Source organism: Argopecten irradians, chromosome 3, assembly GCF_041381155.1.
Source record: "Argopecten irradians isolate NY chromosome 3, Ai_NY, whole genome shotgun sequence".
NCBI classification, from domain to species: Eukaryota; Metazoa; Mollusca; class Bivalvia; order Pectinida; family Pectinidae; genus Argopecten; species Argopecten irradians.
In genome coordinates, this window is record NC_091136.1 from 64,980,295 (window position 1) to 65,004,293 (window position 23,999).

The window sequence follows — 23,999 nt, forward strand, 5'->3', positions numbered from 1 at the left end:
CCCTTGCCAGTATTTCAGTCAGATATTTACCCTTGCCAGTGTTTCAGTCTGATATTTACCCTTGCCAGTGTTTCAGTCTGATATTTACCCTTGCCAGTGTTTCAGTCTGATATTTACCCTTGCCAGTATTTCAGTCAGATATTTACCCTTGCCAGTATTTCAGTCAGATATTTACCCTTGCCAGTGTTTCAGTCTGATATTTACCCTTGCCAGTGTTTCAGTCTGATATTTACCCTTGTCAGTGTTTCAGTCTGATATTTACCCTTGCCAGTATTTCAGTCAGATATTTACCCTTGCCAGTGTTTCAGTCAGATATTTACCCTTGCCAGTATTTCAGTCAGATATTTACCCTTGCCAGTGTTTCAGTCAGATATTTACCCTTGCCGGTGTTTCAGTTGGATATTTACCCTTGCCAGTATTTCAGTCATATATTTACCCTTGCCGGTGTTTCAGTCAGATATTTACCCTTGCCAGTATTTCAGTCAGATATTTACCCTTGCCAGTGTTTCAGTCAGATATTTACCCTTGCCAGTGTTTCAGTCTGATATTTATCCTTGCCAGTGTTTCAGTCAGATATTTACCCTTGCCAGTGTTTCAGTCAGATATTTACCCTTGCCAGTGTTTCAGTCAGATATTTACCCTTGCCAGTGTGTTTCAGTCTGATATTTACCCTTGCCAGTGTTTCAGTCAGATATTTACCCTTGCCAGTGTTTCAGTCAGATATTTACCCTTGCCAGTGTTTCAGTCTGATATTTACCCTTGCCAGTATTTCAGTCAGATATTTACCCTTGCCAGTGTTTCAGTCTGATATTTACCCTTGCCAGTGTTTCAGTCAGATATTTACCCTTGCCAGTGTTTCAGTCAGATATTTACCCTTGCCAGTGTTTCAGTCTGATATTTACCCTTGCCAGTGTTTCAGTCTGATATTTACCCTTGCCAGTGTTTTCAGTCTGATATTTACCCTTGCCAGTATTTCAGTCAGATATTTACCCTTGCCAGTGTTTCAGTCAGATATTTACCCTTGCCAGTGTTTCAGTCAGATATTTACCCTTGCCAGTGTTTCAGTCAGATATTTACCCTTGCCAGTGTTTCAGTCAGACATTTACCCTTGCCGGTGTTTCAGTTGGATATTTACCCTTGCCAGTATTTCAGTCATATATTTACCCTTGCCGGTGTTTCAGTCAGATATTTACCCTTGCCAGTATTTCAGTCAGATATTTACCCTTGCCAGTGTTTCAGTCAGATATTTACCCTTGCCAGTGTTTCAGTCTGATATTTATCCTTGCCAGTGTTTCAGTCAGATATTTACCCTTGCCAGTGTTTCAGTCAGATATTTACCCTTGCCAGTGTTTCAGTCAGATATTTACCCTTGCCAGATATTTACCCTTGCCAGTGTTCTGATATTTACCCTTGCCAGTGTTTCAGTCAGATATTTACCCTTGCCAGTGTTTCAGTCAGATATTTACCCTTGCCAGTGTTTCAGTCAGATATTTACCCTTGCCAGTGTTTCAGTCAGATATTTACCCTTGTCAGTGTTTCAGTCAGATATTTACCCTTGCCAGTGTTTCAGTCAGATATTTACCCTTGCCAGTGTTTCAGTCAGATATTTACCCTTTCAGTGTCAGTGTTTCAGTCAGATATTTACCCTTGCCAGTGTTTCAGTCAGATATTTACCCTTGCCAGTGTTTCAGTCAGATATTTACCCATGCCAGTGTTTCAGTCAGATATTTACCCTTGCCAGTGTTTCAGTCAGATATTTACCCTTGCCAGTGTTTCAGTCAGATATTTTACCCATGCCAGTGTGTTTCAGTCAGATATTTACCCATGCCAGTGTTTCAGTCAGATATTTACCCTTGCCAGTGTTTCAGTCAGATATTTACCCTTGCCAGTGTTTCAGTCAGATATTTACCCATGCCAGTGTTTCAGTCAGATATTTACCCATGCCAGTGTTTCAGTCAGATATTTACCCATGCCAGTGTTTCAGTCAGATATTTTACCCATGTCAGTGTTTCAGTCAGATATTTACCCATGCCAGTGTTTCAGTGATATTTCAGTCAGTCATATTTACCCTTGCCAGTGTTTCAGTCAGATATTTAACAGTTTTGAATCATACTGAAAATGAGGTAATTTGTCAGTTAACTTGGCTCAGATATTTTAACATCCATCATTGCCATTCGATTGTGCAAAAGGTAGATAACTCAGAACATCATGATTTGATATCCATCATCAAAAGGCCTTCAACTGTGTCTGAGGGGAGATAACTTGGTCAGTCAAACATCAATTAATTTATACTTTTAACATCCCATCATCAGCCTACGATCTGTGTAACATGGGAGTCAAACTCAGTCAAACATGTTCAATTGATTATTTTAACAGTCCCCATCATCAGGCCAGTCATTAGATAACTCATCAAACATCTGATATACATCTATCATGGCCTACGATCTGTGTACAAGGGTAATAAACTGTCAAACATCAATTGAATTAATACTATTAACATTCCAGTTCAGTCAAATTTACATCCCATGTATCAAACAGATAAATGTTTCACCTTACAAAACATCATATACCCTCATCTTGTACAATGTTGTTTAACATTTTTACTCAGTCAGTCAGATTATTTCCTTAAAAACATCCCATGTGCCCAAGCCTACGATCTGTAAAATGTTTTGATAACTAGTCAAACATCAATTAATTTATTGTCATGTAGTCAGAATTCTGTTACAGGGGAGATAACCCTGTTTCACCCAACAAATTCATGTATTCATTAACGATTATACATCACACCAGGCCTACATCAGTGTACAATTCAGATAACTTTCAAACATCAATTGTTTATACGATTAAAATCCAACCAATCATCAGGCCTACATCTGGTACAATCCAGAACAATCAAGTCATTTAAGATCAATTCATTGTTTTAACATCCAAAGGCTGTCAATCATTATAGTCTATTACAGAGAAGTAATCGGGGATCCGGCCCCGATTGTTTGGTATCTACTTCCGGAAAATTTGAATCAAAACAAAAATGATAGGGGTACATGCTAAAACGCTTCAAAAACTCGATATTATTTCAAACAAATGAAATAATATCGAGTTTTTGAAGCGTTTTAGCATGTATCCCTATCATTTTTTTGGGGTACGATTTTTCCGGAAGTAGATACCAAACAACCGGGGCCGGATCCCCTTACCATGCAGTGAATTTGCAGTCTGCAGAAGTCTATTTTCTGTAGAAATGCTTAGGTTTTTTATAGTGTGATAAAAGTGATGTGCATTAATATAAATATAATACATGTATTATCAAATTACGCAAATTTACTAAGTTTTGCAAGTTACTGTAAATAAAAGACATCTCAATTAATCCAAATATTGCATTCTGACTAAAAAGTGTTTTTTTTTTTCATTTATTAATATCTCATACTTAAAATTGCAAAAATATCATCCTTGATGAAAAAAGCTGGCTTTTCTAAATGTCCAACACACAAATATACACAGTACATGTATGTTTGACTTTCTTGTTACTGTAGAATTGGAATGTCGGGACATCAGTAAAGTTTTATGTACAATGTATATGATATAGTTAATTAGATACATGCATATTTACATGTGTATTGTTACATGTATCATCCTATAGAATTGAACAGTATCTTGTGATATATTCTCTATATAGCTACATAAGTACACATGCCAACATTACAAGCATTATTATCTGGATTGGGTTCTCCTAATAACGACAGATGTAGAAGTTTTTATGATTTTAACTAATTCTTGAAATTGAAACAGTTGGTAAAAAACAATTTGCTCTTCCTGTGACACTTGTCCTTTGTTCTTTATTCTTATTTTAATGTTGAAATTTATATATTGATATCTCTCTATTTCCCCACTTTTGACAAACTATAGGTAGCTCAGGTAAACGAATACAGGTAAGCACAGGTGAAAATTATTATGAAACTGACTATAATTGGTTTTCCATTGTTCTCCTATACCAACACTTTTCTTTGTTCTCTAAAAAAGTGGGCAAATGGAGAACACACCGTTTCCCCTGTATACCATGTATTACTCATAATGACACAAATATACATCACACAAATCACAGAACAATTCAACTTGTATAGATTGATACTGGTATGTTGTTTCTCCTGTATACCTACATCACACAAATCACAGAACAATTCAACTTGTATAGATTGATACTGGTATGTTGTTTCTCCTGTATACCTACATCACACAAATCATAGAACAATTCAACTTGTATAGATTGATACTGGTATGTTGTTTCTCCTGTATACCTACATCACACAAATCACAGAACAATTCAACTTGTATAGATTGATACTGGTATGTTGTTTCTCCTGTATACCTACATCACACAAATCACAGAACAATTCAACTTGTATAGATTGATACTGGTATGTTGTTTCTCCTGTATACCTACATCACACAAATCACAGAACAATTGAACTTGTATAGATTGATACTCAATTACCTCCACTTCCTTTAACTCTTCTTGGATGCTTTCAATTTCTCTAAACATGTTCATCAAGTTGTTAAATCCGGAGAGTGTCAGCTTCCTCTTCTCCAGCTTGTCCAGGAGCTCCTGCCATTTCTTGGCAATTCTCTCATCTCTACAACAAACAAAAACAGATTACAATCTGTAGATTTATTTCAAATCAAATTTAATTTAAAGTTTCAGCTTGTAATATTTTGACACACAAACACTGGATAATAATAAGCTTCTGATGACAATAAGCATCAATACACTGGATAATAATAAGATTCTGAGGACAATAAGCCCCTAAATCAATTCCTTATACATGTGTACATGTTCTACAGGGCGAGAGGCTTATTGTCACTTAAACATGTGTACATGTTCTACAGGGCAGAGGCTTATTGTCACTTAAACATGAGTACATGTTCTACAGGGTGAGAGGCTTATTGTCACTAAAAAATGTGTACATGTTCTACAGGGCGAGAGGCTTACTGTCACTTAAACATGTGTACATGTTCTACAGGGGTGAGAGGCTTATTGTCACTAAAACATGTGTACATGTTCTACAGGGCGAGAGGCTTATTGTCACTTAAACATATGTACATGTTCTACAGGGCGAGAGGCTTGTTGTCACTTAAACATGTGTACATGTTCTACAGGGCGACAGAGTTATTGTCATTTAAACATATGTACATGTTCTACAGGGCGACAGAGTTATTGTCACTTAAACATGTGTACATTTTCTACAGGGCGAGAGGCTTATTGTCACTTAAACATGTGTACATGTTCTACAGGGCGAGTGGCTTATTGTCACTTAAACATATGTACATGTTCTACAGGGCGAGAGGCTTATTGTCACTTAAACATGTGTACATGTTCTACAGGGCGAAAGGCTTATTGTCATTAAACATGTATACAATTTTCTGCGGGGTGAGAGGCTCATTGTCACTAAAACATGTGTACATGTTCTTCAGGGCGAGAGGCTAATTGTCACTTAAACATATATACATGTTCTACAGTGCGACAGAGTTATTGTCACTTAAACATGTGTACATGTTCTACAGGGTGAGAGGCTTATTGTCACTGTAACATATACATGTTCTACAGGGCGATGTTATTGTCACTTAAACATGTGTACATTTTCTACAGGGTGAGAGGCTTATTGTCACTTAAACATGTGTACATGTTCTTCAGGGTCGAGAGGCTTATTGTCACTTAAACATGTGTACATGTTCTACAGGGCGAGTGGCTTATTGTCACTTAAACATATGTACATGTTCTACAGGGCGACAGAGTTATTGTCATTTAAACATTGTACATGTTCTACAGGGCGACAGAGTTATTGTCACTTAAACATGTGTACATGTTCTACAGGGCGAGTGGCTTATTGTCACTTAAACATATGTACATGTTCTACAGGGCGACAGAGTTATTGTCACTTAAACATGTGTACATGTTCTACAGGGCGAGAGGCTTATTGTCACTGTAACATATGTACATGTTCTACAGGGCGATAGAGTTATTGTCACTTAAACATGTGTACATTTTCTACAGGGTGAGAGGCTTATTGTCACTTAAACATGTGTACATGTTCTACAGGGCGAGAGGCTTATTGTCACTTAAACATATGTACCTGTTCTACAGGGCGAGAGGCTTATTGTCACTTAAACATATGTACATGTTCTACAGGGCGACAGAGTTATTGTCACTTAAACATATGTACATGTTCTACAGGGCGACAGAGTTATTGTCACTTAAACATATGTACATGTTCTACAGGGCGACAGAGTTATTGTCACTTAAACATGTGTACATGTTCTACAGGGCGACAGAGTTATTGTCACTGGTAACCAGTAAAGGACTGTGTAACATAGCAGTAAGACTGACTTTTGTTGGACGGCTCCCTTGGCATGGTAGTTTCCCTGTACAAGTTCATCAGCTAGTCCTCTCAGGGCCTTGAATCTGTCTTTCTGTTAACATAGAAAACCTGGAATAATCTAATGTCTCTTTCTTTGTCCTAAACTCTACTGTTCTATGTTTACATAATGTCTGATTGGACACTTGCTTGTTCATGAACCATCTTTTGGGTAATAAAATATATCATTCTAAATTTTCACTACAAATAATGTGCTCTTTCATTTTTATGTATAAATTGATACTTTAAATACTTACTTTTTCAATTTGCCATCATCGTAATATCTACCCTTGCCGGTGTTTCAGTTGGATATTTACCCTTGCCAGTGTTTCAGTCAGATATTTACCCTTGCCAGTGTTTCAGTCAGATATTTACCCTTGCCAGTGTTTCAGTCAGATATTTACCCTTGCCAGTGTTTCAGTCAGATATTTACCCTTGCCAGTGTTTCAGTCAGATATTTACCCTTGCCAGTGTTTCAGTCAGATATTTACCCATGCCAGTGTTTCAGTCAGATATTTACCCTTGCCAGTGTTTCAGTCAGATATTTACCCTTGCCGGTGTTTCAGATATTTACCCTTGCCAATTTTCTGATATTTACCCTTGCCAGTGTTTCAGTCTGATATTTACCCTTGCCAGTTTTCAGTCAGATATTTACCCTTGCCAGTGTTCATCAACAATTTACCCTTGCCAGTGTTTCAGTCGATATTTACCCTTGCCAGTGTTTCAGTCTGATATTTACCCTTGCCAGTGTTTCAGTCAGATATTTACCTTGCCAGTTTGTGATTTACCTTCTGTTCGTGATATTTACCCTTGCCAGTGTTTCAGTCAGATATTTACCCTTGCCAGTGTTTCAGTCAGATATTTACCTTGCCAGTGTTTCAGTCAGATATTTACCCATGCCAGTGTTTCAGTCTGATATTTACCCTTGTCAGTGTTTCAGTCTGATATTTACCCTTGCCGGTGTTTCGCAGTTGGATATTTACCCTTGCCAGTGTTTCAGTCAGATATTTACCCTTGCCAGTGTTTCAGTCAGATATTTACCCTTGCCAGTGTTTCAGTCAGATATTTACCCTTGCCAGTTTTTCAGTCTGATATTTACCCTTGCCGGTGTTTCAGTTGGATATTTACCCTTGCCAGTGTTTCAGTCAGATATTTACCCTTGCCAGTGTTTCAGTCTGATATTTACCCTTGCCAGTATTTCAGTCAGATATTTACCCTTGCCGGTGTTTCAGTTGATATTTACCCTTGCCAGTGTTTCAGTCAGATATTTACCCTTGCCAGTGTTTCAGTCAGATATTTACCCTTGCCAGTGTTTCAGTCAGATATTTACCCTTGCCAGTGTTTCAGTCAGATATTTACCCTTGCCAGTGTTTCAGTCAGATATTTACCCTTGCCAGTGTTTCAGTCAGATATTTACCCTTGCCAGTGTTTCAGTCAGATATTTACCCTTGCCAGTGTTTCAGTCAGATATTTACCCTTGCCAGTGTTTCAGTCTGATATTTACCCTTGCCAGTGTTTCAGTCAGATATTTACCCTTGCCAGTGTTTCAGTCTGATATTTACCCTTGCCAGTATTTCAGTCAGATATTTACCCTTGCCAGTATTTCAGTCAGATATTTACCCTTGCCAGTGTTTCAGTCTGATATTTACCCTTGCCAGTGTTTCAGTCTGATATTTACCCTTGCCAGTGTTTCAGTCTGATATTTACCCTTGCCAGTATTTCAGTCAGATATTTACCCTTGCCAGTGTTTCAGTCAGATATTTACCCTTGCCAGTGTTTCAGTCAGATATTTACCCTTGCCAGTGTTTCAGTCAGATATTTACCCTTGCCAGTGTTTCAGTCAGATATTTACCCTTGCCAGTGTTTCAGTCAGATATTTACCCTTGCCAGTGTTTCAGTCAGATATTTACCCTTGCCAGTGTTTCAGTCAGATATTTACCCTTGCCAGTGTTTCAGTCAGATATTTACCCTTGCCAGTGTTTCAGTCTGATATTTATCCTTGCCAGTGTTTCAGTCAGATATTTACCCTTGCCAGTGTTTCAGTCAGATATTTACCCTTGCCAGTGTTTCAGTCAGATATTTACCCTTGCCAGTGTTTCAGTCTGATATTTACCCTTGCCAGTGTTTCAGTCAGATATTTACCCTTGCCAGTGTTTCAGTCAGATATTTACCCTTGCCAGTGTTTCAGTCTGATATTTACCCTTGCCAGTGTTTCAGTCAGATATTTACCCTTGCCAGTGTTTCAGTCTGATATTTACCCTTGCCAGTGTCTATTTTTCAGTCAGATATTTACCCTTGCCAGTGTTTCAGTCAGATATTTACCCTTGCCAGTGTTTCAGTCAGATATTTACCCTTGCCAGTGTTTCAGTCAGATATTTACCCTTGCCAGTGTTTCAGTCAGATATTTACCCTTGCCAGTGTTTCAGTCAGATATTTACCCTTGCCAGTGTTTCAGTCAGATATTTACCCTTGCCAGTGTTTCAGTCAGATATTTACCCTTGCCAGTGTTTCAGTCAGATATTTACCCTTGCCAGTGTTTCAGTCAGATATTTACCCTTGCCAGTGTTTCAGTCAGATATTTACCCTTGCCAGTGTTTCAGTCAGATATTTACCCTTGCCAGTGTTTCAGTCAGATATTTACCCTTGCCAGTGTTTCAGTCAGATATTTACCCTTGCCAGTGTTTCAGTCAGATATTTACCCTTGCCAGTGTTTCAGTCAGATATTTACCCTTGCCAGTGTTTCAGTCAGATATTTACCCTTGCCAGTGTTTCAGTCAGATATTTACCCTTGCCAGTGTTTCAGTCAGATATTTACCCTTGCCAGTGTTTCAGTCAGATATTTACCCTTGCCAGTGTTTCAGTCAGATATTTACCCTTGCCAGTGTTTCAGTCAGATATTTACCCTTGCCAGTGTTTCAGTCAGATATTTACCCTTGCAGTGTTTCAGTATTTACCCTTGCCAGTGTTTCAGTCAGATATTTACCCTTGCCAGTGTTTCAGTCAGATATTTACCCTTGCCAGTGTTTCAGTCAGATATTTACCCTTGCCAGTGTTTCAGTCAGATATTTACCCTTGCCAGTGTTTCAGTCAGATATTTACCCTTGCCAGTGTTTCAGTCAGATATTTACCCTTGCCAGTGTTTCAGTCAGATATTTACCCTTGCCAGTGTTTCAGTCAGATATTTACCCATGCCAGTGTTTCAGTCAGATATTTACCCATGCCAGTGTTTCAGTCAGATATTTACCCATGCCAGTATTTCAGTCAGATATTTACCCTTGCCAGTGTTTCAGTCAGATATTTACCCTTGCCAGTATTTCAGCACTGATGGCTTCATGTTTCTTTACAGCAGCCTCCACTGTGGCCACGTCGTCACACACAATTTTCTCATCTAAGATCTGTCCCATGTCTGCCAGCCATGACTCACGGATCTCTCCCTGTAGAGGGAAACACACACTTAATGCTCTTTATGTTTGAGGAAATATCTAATATTATTTATTTAAAGTAAAATTTATGTATCTGTTTTAGTTAAGTGGGTTTGAATGTAAAGTCATTAACTTTGAATTACAGGACCTTTGAGTTTTGAGATTTAGAGTTATACATATTCATTGGAGCAAGTTGTTTTAAAACACAAACCTTTCGTCTGAATCGCTGGGCAAGTTGTTCAAGTCGCTCTTGCCTGAAAGTTAAATAAACCCACATTATATCATTTAACAAATCATCAATCTTTCCTTGAATACTTAACTCATCATTATCTAACCCATTTTTAAAATACATTAATCGGCAAGTTAATGAAGAAAAGATAGTTTTATAAATATAAATGATGTAATCTAGTCATCTAAAAATATTCTCCTCAACAAAATTTCAAAATACACAGCATAATAATATCTCCCTATTTCCTGCACCTGATCATCTCATCTCGGAGTGCCACTTCACGGACATGTTCAGATTTATCAAGACAGATCCAAGCTGTTTCTATATCATGAATAAGTTGTCCCTCTGGTGGTGTGTATAAAATCTGGCCGTTAGCTTTCAGTTTGGCCTGTATGTTGAAGTATTGGGCTTCAATGTTCCCCTTCTCTCTCATCCTGCAACAAACAGTAGGATTACTTGAAAAGCCAGTCAGGAATGAATATGAACAAATAGGATCATAAAATGTTGTCACTCGAGCTGATATTACTTTACAATTTTGTATTTTAATGATAATATGTGATAGAATTCTTACTTTGGGGGTTTCTCAACAGTTCTGTATTCCTTGAACTTGATCAGCTCCTTCTGTATGCCCTCCACAGAGTTGGGAAAGTTGCGATCATTGAGTTCCTCCACCTTCCGTACAATCCACTCCAGAAGTCGTGTGGTGAGAGTCTCATAATCATCTACCATGTTCTCTACATCCATCATCAGGCCTACAATCTGTGTATAAGGGGAGATAACTCAGTCAAACATCAATTAATTATACTCTTAACAAGGCCTACGATCTGTGTACAAGGGGAGATAACTCAGTCAAACATAAATTAATTATACAATTAACATCCATCATCAGGCCAACGATCTGTGTACAAGGGGAGACAACTCAGTCAAACATCAATTGATTATACGATTAACATCCATCATCAGGCCTACAATGTGTGTACAAGGGGAGATAACTTGGTCAAACATCAATTAATTATACTTTTAACATCCATCATCAGGCCTACGATCTGTGTACAAGGGGAGATAACTCAGTCAAACATCAATTGATTATACGATTAACATCCATCATCAGGCCTACGATCTGTGTACAAGGGGAGATAACTTGGTCAAACATCAATTAATTATACTTTTAACATCCATCATCAGGCCTACGATCTGTGTACAAGGGGAGATAACTCAGTCAAACATCAATTGATTATACGATTAACATCCATCATCAGGCCTACGATCTGTGTACAAGGGGAGATAACTCAGTCAAACATCAATTGATTGTACTCTTAACAAGGCCTACGATCTGTGTACAAGGGGAGATAACTCAGTCAAACATCAATTAATTATACTATTAACATCCATCATCAGGCCTACGATCTGTGTACCAGGGGAGACAACTCAGTCAAACATCAATTGATTATACGATTAACATCCATCATCAGGCCTACGATCTGTGTACAAGGGGAGATAACTCAGTCAAACATCAATTGATTATACTCTTAACAAGGCCTACGATCTGTGTACAAGGGGAGACAACTCAGTCAAACATCAATTAATTATACTTTTAACATCCATCATCAGGCCTACGATCTGTGTACAAGGGGAGATAACTCTGCCAACATTGATAAATTATACTCTTTACATCCATAATCAGACCTAGGCCATTTTCGATAATACGGTTTGACTGATTCGACCAAGTTGTTCGTTTATGAATAAAAGATGGACCTGGTGAGTTTATATTGTTTCAGAGGACCATTGACAAAGCCCTCTCATGCCTGTATCAAAACCTGCAGGTCCATCGGGATTTTTACATGAAATAAAGACTTTTAACAAGGGTCTAACCGGTTGCTCCGAATAAACAAAAAACGGCCCTATAATCTGTGATGACTGAAGATTACTCAGTCAACATCAATAATTCATACAATCTATGTACTAGAGGAGATAATTCAACATCAATTAATCCTACTCTTAAAATCCATCACCAGACTTACAATCTGCACAAGGGGAGATAACTCAGTCACCATGAATTTTTTACTCTCAAGAATCAGACGTATGATCTTTGTATAAAGGGGAATAACTTAACCAACAATCAAATATTACTGTTGCTGTTGAATACGCCTTTAATAAAACTTTTGTCACTCTAACAATTTCATCCAATAGAAATCATTTATTAAACAGAGTCATTTCTGTTACCTTGGCAATCCTCTTTCCTCCTGTCATCTCACTCTTCATCTTGGCAAAGTAATGGTAATAAGAGGCCACGTAGGTGATGATAGATTTCTCATCTGGTCGGTTCACATCCACATCTAAAAGATAAAGAACACATTTCTAGATGTCCATTATTCAGCCTTGGATACAACCAATATTTATATGTCTTGTTTTTAACTTTATATAAGTCTAATACAGGTCCTTGTATACAATTAATGTCTTTGTATATATATTTAATATCTGACTTATCCGAATATCTGCCAATTTCTCTGTAAAACTTTAATACATGAATGTATACAGAAGTGTACTTTTTGTCCTTACCCTCAGCATCCAGGATGGGAGGGATACCCAGCTGGCTGTTGGCACATGTGAAAGCATTGTTGAGGTTTTCTATGTGCTCCTCTGGAGCAAGTCTGTCATAGTCTATCAGGTCGGGTCTGCAAAATACAACCAACAACTCATCATAAAACAAGAACATTTCAAAGATTTCAAGTTTCATAGTTTGGCTTTTAACTTGAAGACATGATGAATACTCAATTCTATTTATGATGAATTAAACAAAGACTTTTAATTCCTTTGCCTCCATTAAAAACCAGAACAGGCCACCATGGGACATGATGCTACAGAACCGGCCACCATGGGACATGATGCTACAGAACCGGCCACCATGGGACATGATGCTACAGAACCGGCCACCATGGGACATGATGCTACAGAACCGGCCACCATGGGACATGATGCTACAGAACCGGCCACCATGGGACATGATGCTACAGAACCGGCCACCATGGGACATGATGCTACAGAACAGGCCACCATGGGACATGATGCTACAGAACCGGCCACCATTGGACATGATGCTACAGAACAGGCCACAATGGGAAATGATGCTACAGAACCGGCCACATGGGACATGATGCTACAGAACCGGCCACCATGGGACATGATGCTACAGAACCGGCCACCATGGGACATGATGCTACAGAACCGGCCACCACCATGGGACATGATGCTACAGAACCGGCCACCATGGGACATGATGCTACAGAACCGGCCACCATGGGACATGATGCTACAGAACAGGCCACAATGGGAAATGATGCTACAGAACAGGCCACAATGGAAATGATGCTACAGAACAGGCCACATGGAAATGATGCACAGAACGCCACATGGGAAATGATGCTACAGAACAGGCCACAATGGGAAATGATGCTACAGAACCGCCACATGGGAATGATGCTACAGAACCGGCCACCATGGGACATGATGCTACAGAACAGGCCACACATGGGACATGATGCTACAGAAACGGCCACCATGGGACATGATGCTACAGAACCGGCCACCATGGGACATGATGCTACAGAACCGGCCACCATGGGACATGATGCTACAGAACCGGCCACCATGGGACATGATGCTACAGAACAGGCCACAATGGGAAATGATGCTACAGAACAGGCCACAATGGGAAATGATGCTACAGAACAGGCCACAATGGGAAATGATGCTACAGAACGGCCACCATGGGACATGATGCTACAGAACCGGCCACCATTGGACATGATGCTACAGAACAGGCCACATGGGACATGATGCTACAGAACCGGCCACCATGGGACATGATGCTACAGAACCGGCCACCATGGGACATGATGCTACAGAACCGGCCACCATGGGACATGATGCTACAGAACCGGCCACCATGGGACATGATGCTACAGAACCGGCCACCATGGGACATGATGCTACAGAACAGGCCACCATGGGACATGATGCTACAGAACCGGCCACCATGGGACATGATGCTACAGAACCGGCCACCATGGGACATGATGCTACAGAACAGGCCACCATGGGACATGATGCTACAGAACCGGCCACCATGGGACATGATGCTACAGAACCGGCCACCATGGGACATGATGCTACAGAACAGGCCACCAATGAACATGATGCTACAGAACCGGCCACCATGGGACATGATGCTACAGAACAGGCCACCATGGGACATGATGCTACAGAACAGGCCACCATGGGACATGATGCTACAGAACAGGCCACCATGGGACATGATGCTACAGAACAGGCCACCATGGGACATGATGCTACAGAACAGGCCACCATGGGAAATGATGCTACAGAACAGGCCACCAATGAACATGATACTACAGAACCGGCCACCATGGGACATGATGCTACAGAACCGGCCACCATGGGACATGATGCTACAGAACAGGCCACCATGGGACATGATGCTACAGAACCGGCCACCATGGGACATGATGCTACAGAACAGGCCACCATGGGACATGATGCTACAGAACCGGCCACCAATGAACATGATACTACAGAACAGGCCACCATGGGACATGATGCTACAGAACAGGCCACCAATGAACATGATACTACAGAACCGGCCACCATGGGACATGATGCTACAGAACAGGCCACCAATGAACATGATACTACAGAACCGGCCACCATGGGACATGATGCTACAGAACAGGCCACCATGGGACATGATGCTACAGAACAGGCCACCATGGGACATGATGCTACAGAACAGGCCACCATGGGACATGATGCTACAGAACAGGCCACCATGGGACATGATGCTACAGAACCGGCCACCATGGGACATGATGCTACAGAACCGGCCACCATGGGACATGATGCTACAGAACCGGCCACCATGGGACATGATGCTACAGAACCGGCCACCATGGGACATGATGCTACAGAACAGGCATGAATAATCACTAAATGACCTCCCATCATTCATAGTGGGCACATAACAATGGAGGTATTAGCAAAGGGAGAGGTGGCGGTTTCCTTAAAACTGTAAATGGCAACATTGACATTTTAGCCAGAACTTGAAGAAGGCGCAAGGTTGATGGTCCTCATAACGAGTTGTGTTACCTTATTCCATACAACTAATATCTTGAGTTAGGTACGTTACCTGTGAGCGTGTATAAGGGCGTTAAATCCCAGTCCATTTCTCCAGCTGCTAGAGAAGTTTGTAATGTTAACTCCAGGATACCTGTAAGAGAGGACAACATTGGTACAGAAACCAATAATACCAGTTCTGATATACTAAATTTCAGTATATATACTTGTTCATCTGTAAATGTAACATTTGTTTCCAAAATATTTTTAAAAAGATGACAAGGATGAGAACACATAAAGACTTTATGAATGAATTATGATGACATATCAATTTCATTTTCCTAACTAACAATTAGTACAGTAATTTTTCAATAATCATATGATCTCATAGGAGCATGCTCAAAAATATACCAGCATGTTGTTGGTATTAATAAAGTAGATATTTTTTTATGTTTGTATCCTTTTAACTGTAACCTTAAAGCTTTAATCTATGAAATGATTGATACCCCAGATATATATAATATGGGATATGATTAGCTAACTAGAGATCAGTGCATGTGTGAGGATAAAATCAACTTCTTTATCGATTCTTCATCAATCATGGTATGGCAGGTGCTTTAGGAATGAGTGTACTGGATGATTATTTGTTTATGGTGTCAATGGTTTACGGAGTACGATACAGACAGTTGCTCTCAGGACAGTGCTTAAGTAGCTCAAATTTCACCTGCTCTTACGATCTTTCCTGAAATTATACAGTATAATGAAGTGAATCATTAAAATCAGTGACAATCATAGTGTTGACAATTGTAGTGTTCCTAGCTCATTGGCCATTACTGTCACAATGCCAGCAGTGGGGGATAAAATGCCTCAACAGTACAGCTAAAATTCATGATTTTATTGCAAAGCCAGCAGAATCCTCGCCAAGTTCCTAGCAGTAAGTTGTGGTAATTAAACATCAGATAAAACAGCCAGGTATGGTTTATTCATGGTATGTATATAAAAACACTGCAGCATTGCCATAAGTTTGTACAACACTAGCTAGAGTCCGACCAGGTAAATCAATTTTACAAGTGTAGTAAAGACCTCACAGAGTAGACATTACACGGTCTGACTCACTGCCTAAATATCAAATACATTATATTTAAAACGCTACCAAATCACTGAAAACCTGTTTTACTGTCAACAAAACAGGAATCTAACACTTTTCACAGTAAATTACTTTGTGCTTTTTTTGTTTAGTGAAATCCATACTTGAACAATCTGTTGCCTTTCAATATCACTGTAAAGGTTGGATAACGTCAGCGTTGGCCTTGCTGATTATTGATAATTAGACTATCTGTACAACATTCACTTCCATCAAGTTACAGTGATCTGATAGTCCATTTACTTTGTTTGAACTTTATAAGAATAATTGAAGAACATCTGTGTATTCAGAGCAATGTCTAAGGAAGAAAACTTTAATAGCGTCAGTTCAGGAAATATTTCTAATTTGAATAATAAGTTTCTATAAGCAAATACATTACGTGAGTTTACCTGTATTTTTTTATCAAGCTTTTTCAATTATCCTGATATCGATGTTACCTGCACACAATTATTGATCCCTATACATGGACATACCCAATTCATCTTATTTACATTGATATCAATCTTGAATTCGTCATATTTATCACTTATACAAAATACAAAACAGTATGTATAATTATAGCACCTCAAGTACATTTTCAAAGGGAACCCCAGTCATTTCCCTTAGCCCATAATCTTGAATTGGCAGAATACAACAGAAAAGTTACGCAATGATGTGAATAATTTATAGGTAAACACGGACCTCACTGGCATAGGAATCATTTAATAGGTACATAGCGTAGAGTGACAATGCCATCACCCAGGTACATAGACAGGAAACCCAAGTAAACCACAGGTTATGAATAATTTGTAGATGACATAGTCTACTGCTGAGAGGAATACCTCTAACCACTACAGATCTCACCATGATGTAATACCACTAAAGTCTTCCAATAGGCCAAATTTCTACCCTCTAATCATATTGTATATGGCTTAAGTCTTTTTGTTTTATCAGAATATCTTTTTCTTTATTTACCCAAGATCAAATGATGAGCAATGATCAATAGTAGCTTACCCCTTAGGATTACTAAATATTACTTTACCCCTGGGTATTACTCAATGTTACCTTGCCCCTGGGGATTACTCAATGTAACCGTATCCCTGGGGATTACTCATGTTACTTTACCCCTTGGGATTACTAAAAATTACTTTACCCCTGGTAATTACTCTATATAACCTTATACCTAGGGGTTACTGAATGTTACCCTACCCTTGGGGATTACACAATGTAACCTTAACCCTGGGGATTACTGTATATAACCTTACCCTTGGGGATTACTCAATGTTACTCTACCCCTGGGAATTACTCAGTATAAACTTACCCTTGGGGATTACACAATGAAACCTTACTCCTGGGGATTACTCAATATAACCTTTCCCCTGGGGATTACACAATGTAACCTTACCCCTGGGATTACTCTATATAACCTTACCCCTGGGGATTACTATATTTAACCTTACCCCTGTGGATTACTCAATGTAACCTAACCTTGGGTATTGCTAAATGTTACTTGACCCCTGGGGATTATTCAATGTTACCTTACCCCAGGGGATAACTCATTTTTTCTTTACCCCTGAGGATTACTCAATGTTAACTCCCCCCTGGAGATTACTCCATGTGACTTTACCCCTGGGGATTACTCAATGTGACCTTACCCCTGGGGATTACTCAATGTGACTTTACCCCTGGGGATTACTCAATATAACCATTCCCCCGGGGATTACACAATGTAACCTTAGCCCTGGGGATTACTCTCTATAACCTTACCCCTGGGGATTACTCAATGTTACTTTACCCCTGGGGCATACACAATATAACCTTACTCCTGGGGTTTACTCAATGTTATCTTACCCCTAGGGAGTATTCAATATAACCTTCCCCCTGGGGATTACTCAATGTTATTTTACCCCTAGGGATTATTCAATATAACCTTACCCCTGGGGATTACACAATGTAACCTAACCCCTGGAGATAACGCAATGTGACCTTACCCCTGGGGATTACTCAATGTAACCTTACCCCTTGGGATTACTCAATGTGACCTTACCCCTGAGCGTATCACTACACTAGCTTACCCCTGAGCGTATCGCTACACTAGCTTACCCCTGAGCATATTGCTACATTAGCTTACCCCTGAGCGTATTGCTACACTAGCTAACCCCTGACTACACGAGCTTACCCCTGAGTGTATTGCTACACTAGCTTACCCCTGACTACACTAGCTTACCCCTGACTACACTAGCTTACCCCTGAGCGTATTGCTACACTAGCTTACCCCTGAGCGTATTGCTACACTAGCTTACCCCTGAGCGTATTGCTACACTAGCTTACCCCTGAGCGTATTGCTACACTAGCTTACCCCTGACTACACTAGCTTACCCCTGAGCGTATTGCTACACTAGCTTACCCCTGAGCTTATTGCTACACTAGCTTAACCCTGACTACACTAGCTTACCCCTGAGTGTATTGCTACACTAGCTTACCCCTGACTACACTAGCTTACCCCTGAGCGTATTGCTACACTAGCTTACCCCTGAGCGTATTGCTACACTAGCTTACCCCTGACTACACTAGCTTACCCCTGAGTGTATTGCTACACTAGCTTACCCCTGACTACACTAGCTTACCCCTGAGCGTATTGCTACACTAGCTTACCCCTGACTACACTAGCTTACCCCTGAGCGTATTGCTACACTAGCTTACCCCTGAGCATATCACTACACTAGCTTACCCCTGAGCACTACACTAGCTTACCCCTGACTACACTAGCTTACCCCTGAGCATATTGCTACACTAGCTTACCCCTGAGTGTATTGCTACACTAGCTTACCCCGAGTGTATTGCTACACTAGCTTACCCCTGAGTTATTGCTACATTAGCTTACCCCTGAGCGTATTGCTACACTAGCTTACCCCTGAGCACTACACTAGCTTACCCCTGACTACACTAGCTTACCCCTGAGCATATTACTACACTAGCTTACCCCTGAGTGTATCGCTACACTAGCTTACCCCTGACTACACTAGCTTACCCCTGAGTTATTGCTACATTAGCTTACCCCTGAGTGTATTGCTACACTAGCTTACCCTTGAGTTATTGCTACATTAGCTTACCCCTGAGTGTATCACTACACTAGCTTACCCCTGACTACACTAGCTTACCCCTGACTACACTAGCTTACCCCTGAGCGTATTGCTACACTAGCTTACCCCTGACTACACTAGCTTACCCCTGACTACACTAGCTTACCCCTGAGCGTATTGCTACACTAGCTTACCCCTGAGCGTATTGCTACACTAGCTTACCCCTGAGCATATTGCTACACTAGCTTACCCCTGACTACACTAGCTTACCCCTGACTACACTAGCTTACCCCTGAGTGTATCGCTACACTAGCTTACTCCTGACTACACTAGCTTACCCCTGAGCGTATTGCTACACTAGCTTACCCCTGACTACACTAGCTTACCCCTGAGCGTATTGCTACACTAGCTTACCGCTGAGCGTATTGCTACACTAGCTTAACCCTGAGTGTATCGCTACACTAGCTTACCCCTGAGCGTATTGCTACACTAGCTTACCCCTGACTACACTAGCTTACCCCTGCCTACACTAGCTTACCCCTGAGCATATCGCTACACTAGCTTACCCCTGAGTGTATCACTACACTAGCTTACCCCTGACTACACTAGCTTACCCCTGACTACACTAGCTTACCCCTGACTACACTAGCTTACCCCTGAGTGTATCGCTACACTAGCTTACCCCTGAGTGTATCGCTACACTAGATTACCCCTGAGTGTATCGCTACACTAGCTTACCCCTGACTACACTAGCTTACCCCTGAGCGTATTGCTACACTAGCTTACCCCTGACTACACTAGCTTACCCCTGACTACACTAGCTTACCCCTGAGCGTATTGCTACACTAGCTTACCCCTGAGTGTATTGCTACACTAGCTTACCCCTGACTACACTAGCTTACCCCTGAGTGTATCACTACACTAGCTTACCCCTGACTACACTAGCTTACCCCTGAGCGTATTGCTACACTAGCTTACCCCTGAGTGTATCACTACACTAGCTTACCCCTGACTACACTAGCTTACCCCTGAGCGTATTGCTACACTAGCTTACCCCTGACTACACTAGCTTACCCCTGACTACACTAGCTTACCCCTGACTACACTAGCTTACCCCTGAGCATATTGCTACACTAGCTTACCCCTGAGCGTATTGCTACACTAGCTTACCCCTGAGCGTATTGCTACACTAGCTTACCCCTGAGCGTATTGCTACACTAGCTTACCCCTGAGTGTATCGCTACACTAGCTTACCCCTGACTACACTAGCTTACCCCTGAGCGTATTGCTACACTAGCTTACCCCTGAGTGTATCGCTACACTAGCTTACCCCTGACAACACTAGCTTACCCCTGACTACACTAGCTTACCCCTGAGCGTATTGTTACACTAGCTTACCCCTGACTACACTAGCTTACCCCTGACTACACTAGCTTACCCCTGACTACACTAGCTTACCCCTGAGCGTATTGCTACACTAGCTTACCCCTGAGCGCATTGCTACACTAGCTTACCCCTGAGCGTATTGCTACACTAGCTTACCCCTGAGCGTATTGCTACACTAGATTACCCCTGAGTGTATCGCTACACTAGCTTACCCCTGACTACACTAGCTTACCCCTGAGCGTATTGCTACACTAGCTTACCCCTGAGTGTATCGCTACACTAGCTTACCCCTGACTACACTAGCTTACCCCTGAGCGTATTGCTACACTAGCTTACCCCTGACTACACTAGCTTAACCCTGAGCGTATCGCTACACTAGCTTACCCCTGAGTGTATTGCTACACTAGCTTACCCCTGAGCGTATCGCTACACTAGCTTACCCCTGAGCCTATCGCTACACTAGCTTACCCCTGAGCGTATTGCTACACTAGCTTACCCCTGAGCGTATCGCTACACTAGCTTACCCCTGAGCGTATCGCTACACTAGCTTACCCCTGAGCCTATCGCTACACTAGCTTACCCCTGAGCGTATTGCTACACTAGCTTACCCCTGAGCGTATCGCTACACTAGCTTACCCCTGAGTGTATAGCTACACTAGCTTACCCCTGAGTCTTTCGTTGACACCATAACAGTAAAGCATCTTTAGCTGATCTCTTCTCAGATGATTCCTCATCCTGAAATCAAAAGCATCATTTAAACAGTCTTTAGTTCCAAGGTCACCCTATAAAACTGGATTTCATGGCTGCAATTTTACAGCTTGAGTGAAAAGTTCTGCTGAGAAATTGATCACAAAATTGAGTTAGATGTAACAAACTAGAATCTAGCTGAAACATTATTTCCATGTTGGATTCTAATTCATGGCAGCTAGCTTATGCATGATGAAAAGCTGAAGTCACTCTCATCTATATTTATTCCTTAATGGTGTAAAAGTTGTAATCTTGGTGAAACTAGAACAGTCTGAGGAAAATACATGGTGGTACTTGTAATAACAGAGTGTTGGAAAAAATTCAATTGTCAAAAGAATCTAAATATCTTACCACTTCTATTTCGATTTCCTGAATCTGGAAGCGAAGGATTATAGTCCATATAAGACCGAGAATGAGGCGAGGATTTCCATCCACAATATCTTCTGCTCCAATATTCTCAAAGTACACCTGCAATAGATGGAACACCATCAGTTGAAGCATCTATATACAATAAGAATAAGCATGCATCTAAGCATTACTCCATTAAGTGTCACTGTGATAAACTATGACCTTCAATGTTTGCAGAAAAACATGGTGATGATGAGTGTGGAGACACATTACTTTGTTATAAGCCTAGTTTGTTATACACATATCACAGACATCTGGTAGGAACAGAGAATAAGGAGTTATAGCCAGGCATACCATGTAGTACGAGTTTATAAATGTGTTTTATTTTCATTCTTATTTTCATCATAAATTTGATGTCTTCCATTTATCTTACCAGTTAACATTTATATTGATAAATACTGCAATATGAACAATCAAAAAAGCTAAAAAGGCCTTTAGTCACTTTCAAAATTTAATTAGTTAAACTAAAAGTGCAGATTATGATTCAGATACTTCAATTTTTCCATATGAGACTAGAAACATCAGATGAAAAACTAACAACTTTTACATCCGCCTACATGTCAACATTTCACATTAGCAATGACATGAGAATACCACATCTGACATTTGACCCCTATAATCTCCCTGAAAACAATCCACAATCATCCAATCATCATTAAATTATAAGGAAAATCCACATAATATGGAACATGTCAGCCAGAGTTCAACCTATGTAGATGATAGTAGTAAACACTAGCAGATACAAACTGATTGTTAGTTTTAGGATTTTGTTCATTTTCAACTGGTGAAAGCACCTGCTAGAGATCTTATTGTTAGTAACATTAATAATGACAGAGAATTTAGAGCAAAAAAGTATTCCTATTACCTAATGGTAACCTCTATGTTCTCACACAGATGGAGGATGAAACTTAATTTTGTAAAAGTAACTATAGATGTTCAGCATCACCATCAAAACCATTCACAGGTTTGATCCAGAATACTTTAACTAAGCTTCTAGACTAAGAAACTCTCATATCAAAGTCCCTGCCTGTTTACAGGGCGACACCCTAATACTAAGTAATCCGATGGAATGTTCTGGAATATAGCTATCTGTTATTTGGTTGAAGGAACCACCAGCTACTACTCGAGGGGCCCCATCTTAAAATGTCTTTGGCTGTGTATATACAAAGAAGCTTCTAGCTAAATACATTAAAATACACAAAAATATACCTGGCTTTTCACAGCGTGATTAATCAAACACCAAGTGCAATTTTATATCATATTTCATAAGCAACATCTACATCAGTGAGTGTGAGTAAAATTACAATTGGCAGAAGTTGTGCACAATGCTAGACTTCAGGAAATCGTACAACATTCCTGACAAACAATTCTAAACATTGTATCTCTTCCGCAACAACGCTTTTCCAATAAATTGTCCCGCAGGTTTACAAATGAAATTCCTGTTCTGAAGGTTATTTTTGTGTGGATGAATGAACACCTCGCTAAGTTGGACCTGTTGGGAATACTAGGCTGGACACATCATTATGGTGTGTACCTATTTATCTACATCACGAGGATCACTATCAATTTCTAAAATGAATTTTACATTTACTCTTGTCATAAATATGGGTGCAGATACTCCATCGATGGAAGGTGCCTACCAAGGCAGTCATTAACACATGGTCTGATTCTGAATGGTGTATTGTAGTAGATCTATGGGACACATTACCCCTGCCTTCAAGTCATATTTATACAAAATCAAGTGTTTTCCTGGTCCAATGAACAAACAATATCAGCAGTTTTGATGTGTTAGTCTGTATGACAAAAAACACCTAGATAATGCTACCCTTACTGACCAGTGGGGTACATCTGAACACAGGCAAACCTTTTAGGCCAACCACAGAATTCCAAGTCCTGACATCCCATAATTATCTTCACACCAGCTATGAGGACAAACTAGCTTGTAAAAGCTTGAAGACATAACACAGTCCTTTCTCTCTCCCTCTTTAGATTGGTCATCCCAAGTAGTCATATACTTTGGATTCCTCACCACCTCCAGATATTATTCATATAGAAGTTTTATAATCC

General features: G+C 40.3%; 1 protein-coding gene across 1 annotated transcript in view; it reads right to left on the minus strand.

Annotated features, from left to right (window-relative positions):
* LOC138319790 (spectrin beta chain-like) overlaps positions 1–23,999 on the minus strand; it is a 194,996-nt gene that overhangs the window by 137,683 nt on the left and 33,314 nt on the right. Inside the window, 9 exon segments of the mRNA XM_069262923.1 lie at positions 9,707–9,838; positions 10,038–10,080; positions 10,307–10,489; positions 10,627–10,814; positions 12,279–12,391; positions 12,615–12,730; positions 15,259–15,339; positions 21,442–21,512; positions 21,876–21,992. Of these exon segments, the coding sequence (XP_069119024.1) occupies positions 9,707–9,838; positions 10,038–10,080; positions 10,307–10,489; positions 10,627–10,814; positions 12,279–12,391; positions 12,615–12,730; positions 15,259–15,339; positions 21,442–21,512; positions 21,876–21,992 (1,044 nt within the window).